The sequence below is a fragment of the Nannobrachium achirus genome (genome assembly GCF_963921795.1).
Source record: "Nannobrachium achirus genome assembly, chromosome: 16".
Taxonomy (NCBI): Eukaryota; Metazoa; Chordata; class Actinopteri; order Myctophiformes; family Myctophidae; genus Nannobrachium; species Nannobrachium achirus.
In genome coordinates, this window is record NC_137823.1 from 59,827,311 (window position 1) to 59,843,804 (window position 16,494).

General features: G+C 44.2%; 1 protein-coding gene across 1 annotated transcript in view; it reads right to left on the reverse strand.

The window, feature by feature from the left end:
• The window catches only part of kif3ca (kinesin family member 3Ca), a gene marked incomplete at its 5' end in the record, with an annotated part of 31,430 nt that extends 18,350 nt beyond the window's left edge, over nt 1-13,080 (reverse strand). The window contains one exon of the mRNA XM_080744265.1: nt 11,662-13,080. Within this exon, the coding sequence (XP_080600391.1) occupies nt 11,662-13,080 (1,419 nt within the window). The remainder of the gene's footprint in view (nt 1-11,661) is intronic.
• Nucleotides 13,081-16,494: the final 3,414 nt, after the last annotated feature.

Genomic DNA, 16,494 nt, shown 5'->3' on the forward strand with positions numbered 1-16,494 from the left:
AGACAGAAGGAGAAGTGAAGACAGAATCAGCAGGAAAAGGAGGAGATGGAATGAGCGAGAGAGAGAGAGAGAAAGAGAGAGACACTGATAGTGACCCAGAAATAATTCTAAGTATAGTCTTCAGTAAGGACAGCCTCAGCATCCTGATCAGCAGGAGGCTTCCTACAGCCACTGCAGTGACGACCTTACTGCTTCCTTAGCCCAATACAACATGATAACCTTACTGCTTCATCAGCCCAATACAACATGGCATTATGGGCACAGTTAAGCAGTAAGCACTAGCTTAATGGAGATTTACAGGGAGATCTAACTAAAGGGCCATTTATAGTTACGTATGGTTGATTTTGTGTACGTTTGGGGGCGAGACAGTACGTACGGTAATTGCGTTGACATTCATACTACCGTACGGTCTCTGTGTAAAAGGGTTCAATAAAGCCTATATGTACATACTATATCCACTAGATGGCACCCAAATGCATCTTCCCAATGAGCAAATGCTACATGCTACATACATAGCGCCTACATTGTTGACAGAGAGGTTTATAGACACCCTTGGAGGATACACTCGGATTGGGGGGCGCCGCCGACAGTTAATGAGCCACGGTAGCCACCCAAACCGACCCAAAACCGCAAAAATCGCGTGCACGGGAGTGGAGAGAGACGCATTCGAGAGAGCTCAGCTGGTAGAGAGCGCTGATTAGGCTGACATGCGGGTATGCGTCCTGGCCTGTTCACTGTTCAGCGTGTACTTGTGATTTTTTTGTTTGTTTTTTTTACTTCCTCCTACGAAATGGATACAAGAAAAAAAGACGAAACATTTCTCCCTCTACTGCCCCCACGGTTGACACAAGTTCGCCACGGGTAGTTCATGTGTACGTACGTTCTTATCGGTTTTTATCCGTCGGGTTGAGTGTTGTCCGTAAGGTTACGGAGACAATCAATTACGTCCGGACGGCCGGAGGAACCGGATTAAATCACTCTCCCTTCCGTTTCTTGTGTATTCCTGCGGTCCTTAAGTACTACTATGCATGGTACTTAAAGGACAACTCCGCCCTAAATCACTTCTAGGCTCATTTTCCTACTTATATTGATCCAAAAAGTCTGTCCATGGGGTCTATTAGGCAGAAATGGCCCTGTTGTCCAGTTTCCCCTTCAGAACCCAGCAGCTCTCACAGCATAGAGTGGAGCATATAAGCCTATCACTTTTACACTATTTGTTGTGGTCAAAAGTGTTTTTATTTTTTCATGAATGTGATACTAGTTGTCATTACAAACATATCCATGTCATCGTTGTCACGCACAAGCCATCACACTCTGCTAAACAGATGTTATGTTTTTATGTGTTTGCCAAGTCCCGGAAAATATGCCCTGTGATTGGCCAGAGCAGTCACTTTGATTGGCACTTGTGCCGAATGCTCACCCCAAAACATTATTTATGAGATTGTGGTGGCTTGTGTGGGACAACCAAGGCATGGATGTGTTTGTAATGACAACTAGTAACACATTCATGAAAAGGAAAATCACTTTTGAAAACAGCAAATAGTGTAAAAGCGATAGGCTTATACTGCCCTACAAAGGCAGAGTGCAGTAACTACGTACAGGAATTCCACAGAAAAATGGGTTTAAAAGTCTTACAGCTGATCAGCCAAATGAGATAAAGGCATAAGGGTGATATTACACTGATTGTATATCTGTTCTTGAGCTAATTGTTCATAACCCAATATCATGAAGGCTAATTTGACCATTGGGCGACACAAATAAGTTGGTGTGTCCGAAAACGTAGTTACTGCACTCTGCCTTTGTAGGGCAGTATAGGCTCCACTCTATGCTGTGACAGCTGCTGCATTCTGCTGGGGAAACTGGACAACAGGGGCATTTGTGCCTAATAGACCCCATGGACAGTCTTTTTGGATCAATATAAGTAGGAAAATGAGCCTAGAAGTGATTTAGGGCGGAGTTGTCCTTTAAGGCTGCAGCTATTGATTATCTTAACGATTATTCTATCGATTTCCTTTTTGATTTATCGATTCATCAAGAGATGAATCGATGGCCAGTGATGTATATCGGACCAGTTACCCATACAGAATAAGGAGGCCACATCGGCCACATAGCACACTAACAGAATCCATATGGCCAAGACAGCCCATATCTGTGAGGCTGTTTCTACAGACAGGGATCTCCATGTATGGGCATAAAAGGGTATGATGTCAGTATGATGTCATAAACGTCATAGGACTTTCACATAACGAATAACTGAGTAAGAATGTTTGGGCTCTCACAGCATATCTCCATACACAGTACATGGATCTCCATATATGGATACCAGGGGTCATAATTTGACTTCATTCCCATATGAAGTCCTTTTAGATATGGGCTTAAAAATTTCTCTGCCATTTTAAACATAGCTGTAGTAAGCAGCTGCCAAATTGTCCTTACCTTTTAGCGTGGGCACGCGCACGCATCGTGCACAATCTGTGCGCGACTCATCTAGTAGACGTGTAGACTCGGTGACAAGCTTTCGAATACAAAAAACCCCATTGAAAAAGACATATCCGTTGCCACGCTGTATTCCTGCTTATCCGCCAGTGTTTACATGAAAAAACATTGAAAAAAAGCCAGGCATGCGCTATGGTAACACGTGGACACGTTCGTGCACAAAACGCACGATATGTGCGGGGATCATAATCCAAGCGTGTAGAGACTGGATCAAAGTTTCCAAACGCAAAAATCCGATTGAAAAACGAGCGTTCCATCGCCGAGTAGCTTCCACTTCTGTTACACAGTAAACCAATGGAGGCGGGACTATGGCCCAGGCTCAGACTGGATACGGAAAGCTGGATCCGGTCCAGACCGGAAATGACCGGATACAGTTAGGGGGGCGGGCCTAAAGAGCCAGAATCAGCGAAAATCTGCGCTAATACTTTTAATCCTTTCATAATGATTAAAGCTAATTAAACTTTACGGGCTCTACGGGCATGGCAGCGCGGTACAGCGGGAAATCTACGGGGATCGCGAGGTATGAGTTAATATTGATGACATCACTATATGGGCATAAAAGGGATTCTGTTAGTATGACATCACAGTGAAGCCAGAGAGTGTGATGTCAGAGCAGCAAACCCATTCTGTTGGAGTGGTTCCCCTGAAATCACAGTGATATCAGAGCATGATGTCAGAAAGACAAACCCATACAGTGACGTCATTACGTGCGCATCCCGCGTCTCTGACGCATTCACGTTGCCTAGAGACGCATTCACGTCAGTGTTCTGGGGTCCCACGGACGCATCGCCTCCATTGGAGTCCACGTGAAAATAATTTACCACGTCGCGAAAAAAAATATATTTTAAAAAGTCCACAGACGCCACCATTGTTCATGGGTGAAGGCATGCTACTGTACCCTACGTTAACACAAATGAAATCCGCGTAGAAAGTCTTAAAACAGACGATAGAACTAACGACAGTGTGTGTTTGGAATCCACCGACGCTATTGTGTGCTCCATGCATGGTCACAGAATTCAATGGGTGCCTTAGTTTTAGCGTAGCACCGGGCCGCTCTCTGACCATAGTGGCACAGCGTGTTAGGTGATACACCAAGAAGGGTTCCCCCACCGAACGTGGGTTTGGCTTGTCGAGCCTGTTATCGGGTAAGCGTCACGTCATGGGCTGCTATAGCGGCCGGGGGCCCGGAGGTACAATGTGTCATCGATAGTTGTGTGCTTTGGAAGTGCATGCGTGCCGCGGAACAACGGTGGAACGCGTGAAACACTAAAAAGTTTGGTTACCTTTTGGAAGGGGAGAGCTAAATACAATGGGCTATATGCAGCACGGTTGTTACATCATGCTCGGGAGGGAACACTGTCTTCGACAATGCAGACGGAGCCAGGCACTTGTCCATAATGCATCACATAAGACCCAAGTGCAATCAATAACTTTGCACGTCTGCGACTAGCTCTGGTCCATAGCGTTAGTGGAGTGACTCCACTAACGCTATGGACCAGAGCTAGTCTGAGACGAGTTGAAACAACTCCAACGCGGGCTGTTGAAGCAGCGCGACACCCGTTCTCTTCCACCCACAGTATGTGGTGCTTGAAAATATGAATGATTCCATCGATAATAATCCGTTTGGGACACTCAAAATCACTGCCATAGAGTTATAATGTATCGCTCCGTGCGAATGAATCCGTAGCGTTGCCAGCGCGACTTCTGAGTCTACCGAAAATAGCAGATGTACAAGATCACAACGCGGTGCGAGCAGACACGGTTTGAGCTTGTTGATTAGGTATTTTTTTGTTGCGTGACACCGTCGTACTATGCATTATAAATTACACTGTTAAAGAGACGGTACACATTTAGTTTCTTCAAATATTTTCCAAAAATAAAAAGGTTGACTTGCCTTCTGTCTGTTAAAGTACTGTATTTGAAGGCCCTGGTCAAATGTATTTAATGGAAAAAATAGATATGCATTTACTGTAAAAAAAAGGAGAGACATGGAAATGTTAGCCTATAGTTTATAGTATAGTTTTACAGTAGGCTATTATTATTAATTCATGAATAGTACTGTAATTATATATATATATTAGTGTCTCATCATGTCTTTCCACAAAATAACAGAAAAAAGCTCAATAGTGGGCTCGATAAAAGCCCGGCTCGATAAGCAACATCGATAAGGTGCTCATTATCAATAGAAATTAATGAGCTCCATCCCTAGTGCTTCTTCATCTCAAGGTACTATTATAGTTTAATTGTTTCATTCGTTTTTGTATGTATTTTGTAAGATAAACAATGTAAATAACCATATAATAACCAATTCAAGTTAAATGCTGCACTTTGTCAAAAATGACATGACGCGTTGAATTTTTGTGGGACCCATAAAATATCCCTGGGACTCATCCGAAAGACCCTCCTTGGGTCCCGGGACTCATTACATTAAAAACCTATTAACATCACTGCCCATAGAACCAAAGTGTCAGACGTGACGGAGATACACATACAGTACATACGGACATAATAAGACAGACAATATTAAATCCTGTTGGTTATTGATTAATCACCAGACATTTTGTTTTGTGTTTTTGTTCAGACAAAGGGTGTTTTAGGCACGGACATCAAACAAAAGAGCCTCTTTATTTTATATTTTATTTTATTTTATGTATTTCTATTGTGTTGTTAAGTAGGTGGTGGGTTTTTGCATGTAAATTTATAGAAAAAAAAAAGAAAAGAAAATAATTGCAACTATGGATATAAAATGTGAAATATGAAATGTAAAATTGAAATCTTTGCAATAAAAAGTATTAAAAAAAAAAGAAATCACCAGATTTGAGAAATGGAGGCTACTCGAAGTGAGTGTGGTTCAAAATCCGTTTCAGTTGCGTTTCGAATCGTATATCCTTTGACTGGCTGGTGATATAACGTTAACTGACACAAAGTATTTATAAAAAGACTTGTGTGGATGACAGAGACATTAGAGTGAAATCCTGCTTTTTCTGCTCTCCTGTGCTGCCCCAACGGGAGCAGAATTGGAGCGGAGAGCGGGTCGGCACGCGCAAACTGTAGAAAAACTAAGCATGTCGACGCAATTACTGCACGATCTCTCTCACCTAAAAAGTATACAAAATCAAACATCCAGAACTATAAGCGGCCCTTTACCAGTCTAACGCAGCCTCTGACACCACCGGACATCAGAGAGGTCAGACCACAATGTCAGCTGCAATGCACTTTTTGGAGGTCCATTAAGGAACCCTAGAAGGAACAAGGAACCCTAGATGTCATACCAGCCACTGTCCAACCGCCAGGTTATAGCTGGGACACACCCTTCCTGTTGGAGTTAAATTAACACTCAGGAACTTGCAGTGTGTGTGTTTGTGTGTACTATACCCACTGATTAATTTTCACTTTGTTTATACGATACTTTATGTACCAATTTAGGTTTTCTTTTGCTCAACATTCCGACTGCTATGAAGTTGCATTAATGTCAGCCTCATTCCACAGATGGTGAGGTGCACCTCCAAGGCCTCCCTGCAGTGATACCAGCTGACTGGACCCAGTATGAAGAGCTTGGATCCTGACCTACTCATCTGTGCATATGAGTGTATGTGTGTTACACGTGTATCAGTGTGAATGGTTTTTACATGAGTGTGCGTGTGTGTGTGTTATGCACACATCCGCAGAACTGTGTGATATGTGTGTGTGTGTGTGTGTCTATCTACTTGTGTGAAAGAGGGCAAAAGAGGTATAGAAGGTTGGGGGACTATGATGCACTTCGATCCAATATAATAATTTGAAATATACTATTTCTGTTGCCCCCCCACCAACGACCGGTCTGGCAGTGTGGTTTATCTGCCTAGCAACCTCAATCGAATTGGCTAAAAGAGCAGAGGAAAATGCTGACTGCTGGCCATGGGTTGTGATTGGTGGGTTAGCTTCGGTCTAAGCCAACCATAGGGAAGATCATGGCATATAGGGTCTTTTTAAAACCTCACTGACTGAGAAGACCCGAGATGCCCTCCAGCATCTGAGGAACAATTGAAAGAGAGATATCATACAAAACATTCTATTAAGAAATACTCCAGGTTGGCTGGGCTGCAGCTGCAGTGGTCCAGGTACCTAGGCTCGGTGTACCCTGACAGTAGCTTGGCATAGCCAGACTATATACTCATGCAGTTAACTACTGACAGTATATATCCCCACCTTGTTTTAAAGGAGCTATAGTCAACTTTTTTGTCAGGCTGACACTTTGTTTACATTCTAGTCTATTCTTTGATAGTTAGACTAGGATGTAAACAAAGTGTCAGCCCGACATTGGCCAAAATGATTATTTTATCATTATTTTGCATTATTTTTGAAGCGGTGAAAGCCGCTTCCAAGGAGTGGCTTTGTCTGTCCCGTCCATTTTTTTTTTTTTTTTGAGGATTCCCATAGATTCCCAAGGAGTGGCTTTGTCTGTCCCGTACATGTCCCGTGCATGCAGAATTGAGGATTGGTCAAGCTTCACATGACAATTTGGCCCTCCAGACAAAATCATTAATTCATTCAGAATTCATAAAAATATAGAACTAAAGCACATAGAAAGTATAGATCTAGAACAATGTATAGATCTAGAACACAGATTTCATAGCTCTAGAACACATAGAATACATATTCACCACTTCACTTCGAATGAGGTTTGATTTTGATTTTAGCATCAGTTTTTCAAGAAAAGGTTGACTATAGCTCCTTTAACATGGGTGGATTGTTTAGCTAGCCTGACAGCATGTCGTGGGTTCAAGTCCTGGATCCCAATGGCTTTTGCTGCATGTTCTCCTCCCCATCTCTCTCCCCCATTTCCTGTCAGCCTACTGTCTACTGTCTAGCCCTATCAATAAAGACATAAAAGCCTCGGCACTGGACTGCAGTCTTTCCTGGAGTATCTTAACACCCTCCCAAATGCCTGACTGATTAAAGCCTTCATAGCTCGCAGCGCGGCACCGAGTGCCCCGCTGCGAGCTTGTAGATCTGCTATTTTTGAAAAAACTTGAAAATTTGAATTTTTACCCGATTCTATAAGTGTCTTTTGAATCCTTCTAAGACTTTTTGAAAAAACCTATGTTTCTATATGTCAGCAATCTGGCCAGCCATCGTCAAAGAAAAGGTCCTTTTCACTTAACTGGAGCTCAGTTAGTCTGTTCTTGAGAGACTACCATGTCAGTGGTTCTCAAACGTTTTCATGTGAAGGACCCCCAAAATGATATGTATTTGGCCACGGACCCCCATCTCGAAATATTTAGTTCCAGCGACCCCCCAGAAGCAAAATTTGAGTTACAAATGTTCGCTTTGAAAATACATATATTCAAAGATTTACAGTTACACACATTTTCACAACTTTTTAAAAAATAGCAGATCTACAAGCTCGCAGCGCTGAGCTTGTATATCTGCTATTTTTCACTGGTTAAAAAGCATTCAATAAGTCTAGGCCTAAATGGGTAAAGAGCGTCTGCTAAATGCCTACATTGTAAATTGTAAATATTCACTGTCATTTGTATTGTATTGTTTTTAATCTCTATATTGATTGCATCTTTTTTCCATTTCTGCTGAACCATGTGCCTGGATTCTATGGTTCCGTTTATATGGATAAAATTCAATAGAACACAGTGGTAATATAATTAAAGATCTGAAGGGCTCTCTGACTACGCTCATAACAGTTTCTCTAACATGACTCTAAGTGATGTCACTCCTTTCCTTTAGGAGCCTAATGTTTGCAGTTGTTTCCTTGGTTTCTGTAATTGTGCGTCTGGTCTGTTGTGGTGATGTCTGCAACTTCCTGGAAATAATGTTTTCTTTGTATAGGAGCTAATGGGGATCCAGATGGATAAATAATTGATAGTAAATGAAGACCTCTTTAAAGATGTTCATCTGCGCATAAAGTCCTCTACAAGTGTGCCGTGCTGCTTCAGTAATTGAGCTGTTCTAAAAGAAAGACGGTAATTGATTGTGTACTTTGATGCTTGATAAAGCAACACTAACAGTCACAGTACCCTTTATATTTCTTTACAGTAATATCATTGTGTGGAAGTGTTCATTTGACTCTGAGCCAGAGGGCTCTTAACTTAAAGGTCTGTCCATATTGTCTCCGACCACCAAACCTTTCGTCTGAAAGGTGTGGTTTAACTACAAAATGACTTCACTCGCATCTTCTGAAAAGCATTTCCCCGTCGAAAGATTGGTCATCAAAGATACGTGAAATACACCATACATAGCAGAAGCTATGAAGGAATGTACATGATGATCAAAATAAAAACAGAATAAAAAAAGAAAAAAAAAAGAAAAGCATTACCCCGAATTAGAGTGAGGAAAGCTGCACGTTGGAAAGTCGGAGGTCTAGGCCTTTAAGTTAAGGCATAAGAGCTGGTACTTAAGACAATCAAAATACATACTGAGAGTGTAAAGATGTAACCAAATGGACCCAACTGGTCAATTAGGTTCCATGGAGTTACAAATATCACTTAGGAAGGATTCTACTGTGCGTGTGCAGGAGACTGAGGAGAGCTGACAGGGAGACTAGTCCAAGGCCAGCAAGGATACAGAAAGGATACACAAATGTAAATGTTAAGCACGTCATAATGGAGACTCCAAAGATGGACTCATCGTGATCTGAAATATTTGCTACACTGTTGCTTTGGGCACTAACTCTGGTCACAGACTGCTATTTTTGCATAATAAACCGTTCATCCTTATTACTCGTGAAGAGGGGATTTCTATAACCACTACTACTCGGCATCCCGTGATCAAAGGCAGGAAATATCCTACCACCATAATTGTCCTCCTCAGGGGAAGAGGAGAGGAGGAAGGCTGTTGACATCAGACAACATTAAACATCTACTGTAGTTCCACAGTTACTGTACCATCAAAGACATAATATGACAGTCTCTCCCAGGTGTACTAGGCAGTGATCATAAAGGGTTTGATACAGTGTCATTAGCCTCAGAGTGCTGGAGTGGAGAGAAGTGTTATGAGAGAAAACTATTATGTGATAACTGCTCAATCATAACAGGGACAAACAGGAGAAGACTCAGAGAAGTATCTCACCTTTTTGTATCCTGGAGGAACAGAACTGTTTGTTGGCTACCTGTGAATAATAATGGCCTTATACTTTTGGCCTCATTGGTGCTACCTTTTTTCCTTTTAAGCCTACCTATTTTGTCTAGGTTGGAGTTTTATTTAACCCAGTGCAGTGCCCTGAAAATAGCATTTCGTAATAATAATGAAAAAAGCCTTTCTTTTCTTTGTACTATTTCCTAGACCTAGAGAATAAAATATTGAGCCAAGTATTCCCTATGATGTTTTTAAGCGAAATTCTTTACGTTTTTGCTTCTCTTCATATTAGGTCTCAGTCAGGGCTAATGGGCATGGCTTGGCTCAGTGAGCTGACAAAGCAGTGTCTGGTGTTAGTGAAAGCAGGCTCTACTGTATTATAGACTGCAGCTATACGGTCATTCTCATTCTGCATGGGTGACTTATTGACTGGATATGGGAATGAATCAGAGCAGCTAATTAAAGTAGCTTTGACTCAATCTTTGATGTCCAGTGTGTGTGTGTGTGTGCGTGCGTGCGTGCGTGCGTGCGTGTGTGCGTGTGCGCGCGCGCGTGTGTATATACAGTATGTGTGAGCAAGAAATAAATAGAAAAGGGGAGAAAGAGCGAATGGAGCCATATAATGAGAGAACTGACAACATTGGAGGACAATTGAGGGAGAGAACAGGATGAATTTACATTTAAAATAGTAAAGGGCGTCACCTCCTTCCCTAAGCACGATACACAACCACACTACTGGTAAAGGACACATAATTACAGAAATAAACACACATAGTAGCTGTGTCTCTAAATCATGTAAATACAACTCTCTGTTTGTTGTAATTAGGAAGGAAGTTCCGTCCGTGAAGCCCCTCTTTAGCAGTTCAGAAGATCATTTTACTATCATCTCACATCAATCATGTGTGCGCAGCGCGCGCGGCACTGAGCTCGCACACACGCGTGCATGTATGTGCACGTGTGTGTGTGTGTCACACACAGTAAGGGTCTGGTTCATTCAACATCAACACCCGCTACCCACTTATGCCCAATTATGTTTCGCAAGTATTTACACAGGGTGCTTAGAATTAATTTGGTATTTTTGTTGTGAATGATGAGTAGTTAAACATAGCCTAATGGATGCATGGCTGACAGCTTTTCATGTTGTGTGCTTATTGGAGTGCATTGGTTCCGAACCGGCACAGCTTGTCCATACTGTATGTATACCGTACGTGTCACTGTGGTTCCCCTGACACATCACTGTGACATTACAGGTGACATCACAGTGATGTCAGACACTCATGAATTCGGCCGGCCGCCCGGCCCTGGACCGCTCTTCGCGGGCACTCGCGCCTGTGGCGCTCGGGCGCGAAGAGCAGGACCAAGGTCCGCTGGCCTTCGCGCCGCTTGCAATGTCGTGGACAATAATTACAGTCTGTTCGCCCAACTGGGACACCGCCCAACTGGGATTTTCCCTATCTAACAGGACTTCATATCCATATATACATCACATGGCGAGACCTCGCCCTAAAGGGCCATGAGGTGTCTTACTACTAGTTATTCCACTGACAGTAATGTAATACTGCATAGTGAAAGAGAGCATGCAGCATCAGTGAACTGCCCATACTGTAGCTCAGGGTTCCCCAATTAGTTTCCCCCAAGGGCCAAATTATGTCTAGGGTACCAAACCGAGGGCCACAACATTGCAGGGGGCGACGGCGGCGTTCCTGCAACTCCAGCGACAGTTCAGATATCGTCGTTGTCGGGTGAAAATCTAAAACCGTTTATCATTTTTAAAATGATTTAAACTAGTGAAAACAGCTGATCTACAAGCACACAACGCCTCGGTGTGCCTGTAGATCTGCTGTTTTCACTACTTTTGTGCGACGGCCTTGTTTGATGAAGCAGAGCTTTACCTTGCGAAAGAACGTACACATTTTGAGATCCAGGTTTTCCACCCGACAATGACGATATACTAGTTTTGTTGCTGCTCTTATACCACCATTATTACTGGGGTTGGTGAGGGCCAGACAGTAGCCCCCCACGGGCCGCAAATGGCCTGCGGGCCGCCTATTGGGGAACCCTGCTGTAGCTCTTCATGGCTATAAGCTCCTCCCTTACCTTGTACTTGGCAGTCAGCTGCTCAGTGGCCTCCTGCTCCTTCCTCAGGTCTCCCATCATCCTCTGATTCTCTCCCAGGAGCTGCTGCTTCTCCTCGGCCAACAGGGAGTGGTCCTCCCCGATGGCCAGCTTCTCCCGCTCCAACCTTTGTTCCTCCTGCTTGTACTCCTGTGCCTCCTTCTCCACCTCCGCCTCGTCTCCGTCGGTCTCCTCGCCGCCGTCCCAGCCCTCCTCCTCGCCGTCCACTTCCTCCTCCGTCTTGTGTTTGCTCCTCCCCTTCCGGTGGCTGAGCTGGGCGCGGAGGCGCGCGATCTCCATCTGGAACTCCCGCAGCAGCGCGTCCTTGGGGTCCTCGTTGACCCGGGGCTGGTTCTGGATGTTCTTGGCACGGTTGGCGTAGCGGAGCGTGGTGAGGGTCTCGTCAAAGTGCTGGGGGGCGGGGCCTAGCGTGGCCACCATGACAGTCCTGGCGTTGCCGCCCAGCGAGTCCTGCAGCAGCCGGGTCAGCTTGGAGTCCCGGTATGGCACGTGGCTGCTGCGCCCGTCCGCCAGCGCGGAGATCACGTTGCCGAGGGCCGACAGGGACAGGTTGATCTTGGCGGCCTCCTTCAGGCGTTCTCCGTGGACGCCCGTCTTGGCCTGCCTCTCGCTGCCCGCCAGGTCCACCAGGTTCAGCCGGCCGACCCGGATGTGCTTCCGCCCGTCCGGCCCGGGCTGACTGCACTCCACCGTGATCAGGAACAGGGCGTGGGAGCGCGAGGAGTGCTCGTTCATGTCCGTGGCCCCCACCGCCCGCGCCTGGTTGCCCACGTTCATCACCTCCTCGATCTCCTTCACGCTCTTGCACACGCATGACGTCAGGTCTCGTACGTACACCCCGGTGTCGGGGCTCTCCCGGAGCTCCAGGGCCCGGGCCTTGCCGTGGTTGGGGTCCAGCAGGTCCCGGACATCCTCCCTGTAGATCTCCAGGTAGGAGGCCCGCACCAGGTACTGCCTGTCGGACTGGGCGCGAGAGATGTGGGTGAAGATGTGATCAAAGGCGTTGGGGATCACGCCCCGTTTCTCCGGGTCCAGCCATGCGCCCAGCATGGTGTATGTTTTCCCCGTGCCGGTCTGCCCGTACGCGAAGATGGTACCGTTGAAGCCTTCCAGCACGGAATCTATGAGCGGCCGCACGCTCTCGTCGTACAGATCGCGCTGTTTGGAATTCGCGTCGTAGACGGCATCGAAGGTGAACGTCTTCTGCGGTTCCGTGGCAGGTGCTCGGGGATTCCGTAGGACCACTTGGCCCAGCCTTAGATCCATCTGTATGATCCCCCCTCCTCCTCCTCCAGAACCGCCGCTCGTCTCCTCTTTTCGATTCAGCGGGCGGCAGCGGACCACCACCTTTACAGACTCACTGCTCTTATTTTTAGACATGATGACAGATGATTGAGGCTAATTTTCCTCCGCGAAAGAAGAATAAAGCTATTTGTTGTTCACCACCACCACCAACAAAACAAGGCCACGAACGCCCGGTGTTTTGTAATTAGCCTAAATGGCCTGTCTTACTGTCAATGAATGGTGTAATCATTGGCCATTAAATCGCTATAATATATAACAAATAGGCTAGTCGCAGGGTTATCTCATCGTGCTAAAAAAAATAACCGGGTTCTAATATCATATTATAATAAATAGGTTGCTTTTCTAATTATCGTATAATTAGACTTGATTTCTACCGATAAAGAAATTGACGGTCATTGAAGAGGCTCTCTCTCACGCGCTATGTCGACGTTCCATTGCAGCCCCAGCAGCGTCCAAATTCATCCGTTGACAAAACATCACACTGCCGACACATTCATTGGCGCTCCGGCGTCTTGTGGCCTCATGTCCTCTTTTTAATGAGCCTTTTAGGTCAGCTGTGGAGGACCGCTGCTCGCATCTCTTCGCTGTCGGCTCTGTGGATGCTGAGGAGTGGATCCAGTGGATCATTCGCTGCCTGCGCGCAGACAGACAGACTCTGCCTCTCCTCCACGAACATCCATTCAGCCACACCCCGCATCACTGCGGAGCAGCGCAGAGCAGCATGGGATATGGAGTTTTCATTTGGGATAGGCTTGCTTGGGTATTTGAGAAAATCCTCAAAATTGATATTTATTCCACTTTATTGATCAATTACACAAGCCAGTTGTGGAACAATTAGCCTACTCACATTTTTCACTTAAATAAATGTATCAATACTGCAATGTAGAAGTAGGCCTACTCCTGTTACAAGTAAAAGTCTGGAATTCTAAATGTAGGCTACAAAAAAGTACAAAAGTATTGGCAACAAAATGTAGGCTACCAAAAGTAAAAGTTATTGTGTCCCATTTTGAAATGTATACACATCTTTTGAAAACAGCAGATCTACAAGCTCGCCGCGAGTCATTGTGAGCTTGTAGATCTGCTATTTTCAAATGATTTGTATACATTTCAAAATTTGAAACATTTTCAAATGACTGAAATCTATACAAAGCTGAAGTGGTTAATTTTATGTTCTGTTATAATAATCAAAATCTACAAAGTGACAAACTAAAGTTTTCAAATAAATGTAGTGGAGTAAAAATATTTTCCTCTGACGTGTAGTGGCCGTGGAGTAGAAGTAAAAGTATTGGAAATTAATTTGAATTACGCAAGTAAAGACTACAAATACCCCAACGTTGTACTCAAGTACAGTACTAAATGTACTTACGGTAGTAGACTACTTTACCACTGCAATTACAATTCCCAGGAGTCTCCTGGATTTTGCCCCCATCTCCTGGGAATCTCCTGGATTGGCAAATCTCTTGGATTTCTCCTGGATTTGGAATAAAACTCCCAAAATTCACCAGAACACAGGAACTTACATCTACTATGTTATAAATGTTAAGTAATGACTTAAAGATGAGAAGTCATTATTAAAGATGTCCTTTGCTTCAGTCATCAAATCTGTACACCTACATTTGGGATTTTAAGGCTGAAATTGTACCCATGCTGCTAGTAAAGCAAGCCTGATAAAAGTATCAAACATGCACAAAATTCACCAGAACACAGGAGATTAAGTCTACTATGTAAAAAACAAAATTGGGTAGGACCCCCAGACCCCCCGCTTTAGGGGTGGGGGCAATGCATGCAAGATCATACAGATATTCACTTAAGTAATGACTTAAAGATGAGACGTCATTATTAAAGATTCTGTCATCAAGTCTGTACAACTACATTTGGCATTTTAAAGCTGAAATTGTACCCATGCTAGTAAAGCAAGCCTGATAAAAGTATCAAACATGCACAAAATTAAACAGAACACAGGAAAATATATCTATTAAGAAGTTTTGGGGACCCCCAGACCCCGGTCGGGGAGTTCTGCGCACCCCCAAAAAACAAATCTCCTGGATTCTGACAGTCCAATGTTGACAACCCTATTATATCAGACAGTCTACCTGGCTACAACTCATAGATCTATTCCATCACAGAGGGCTAAATTGAGAAACATATGACATACAGACATTACCATAAAGATTATTACTTTCATCAAACTGTTTGTATACAGTAGCGTTATAGACTAGCAAAACATGTATAGACTCAGTCAGCCGGCTTCATAGGCCTATGTGTTTAGGTTAAAGAAATGTGCTCTGTTTGTGTACTGCTGCCTGCTGTCTATCAACATTTCTTAGCCTATTATAAACCATTGACTGTAAACAGCTGAACCAAAGATTACAGTAGCCTATAGCCTACTTCAGAGTTAAAATATGACACAATAGCATCACCTGTTGGATCAAAGTTAGAATACACTTACTCTCATGCAGCCACCAAATAAAATGGGAAGATTCATGTTTTTCTTTGAAGAAAAAGTAGGCCTACAATTGTGCATTCACTTTCTTATTTTCACAATCTTATAAATGATTGGCCACCTTGTGGTTCATAATAAAAGCTGTCAGAATGTTATGTACAGTATGCCATGAATGTGTGTATGCCTTCAGGACACATTTTAATGGACTGCCTTGGTTTGAGCCAAATCTAACACCCCACCCTCCCTAACATTTAACCGGTCATTGTCTCCGCCAGGCCGAAAGGCATGTTTTGCACGGGAGTCTCTCTCCATTCCGACATGTCGCCACTCCGAAATTGACTTCTAATTGTCGGAGTGGCGACACTCCCATATAGGGGTTAAGTTTAGGGTTAGGGTTAGAGATAGGGTTAGTGTCGGAATGGAGACATATCGTAAAGGAGACATAACCGTTTTGCACCCTGTCCGTCCGTCCGTCTGTCTGTCTGTCTGTCTGTCCGTCCGTCCGTCCATCCATGTGTCTGTGTGTCCTTCCGTCTGTAAACAGCTAATCTCCGGCACCGTTGCCATGATGGCTCCCTGGGTGCCAGAGCAGAACCTCTGCCCTGGCAGAGGTTGGCAACTTTTCACATGGGCCTGTTATAGCGCCACCAGGAGGCGGATTTGTGCAAAACACATTTTTGGACAGTACTCCTAAAGATTTTGTCCAAACATCACGCAAATCGGTACACAGTATCTCTACAGTCATTAAACGAAACAGGTCTTTCAGATTTTTCATTTTCCATCCTGATTGGCTAAAATTGTCTTCCAAAGATTGCAATAGCCTATTGTCTTTCAAAGTTTGCAAGAGTTCTCCCTTTTGAACAAAATGCCTCAAATCATGAACACAGAGTGCGATTTCCGTGACATTTTGCATGCAACTTTTGCCCTGCATTTTTCACATCTGCTTTTTATAGCGCCACCAGCAGGCCGACTTATGTAAAGCACTTTTTTATATTACTCCTTCAGATTTTCTCCAACAATCACACAAATCAGTACACACTACACAG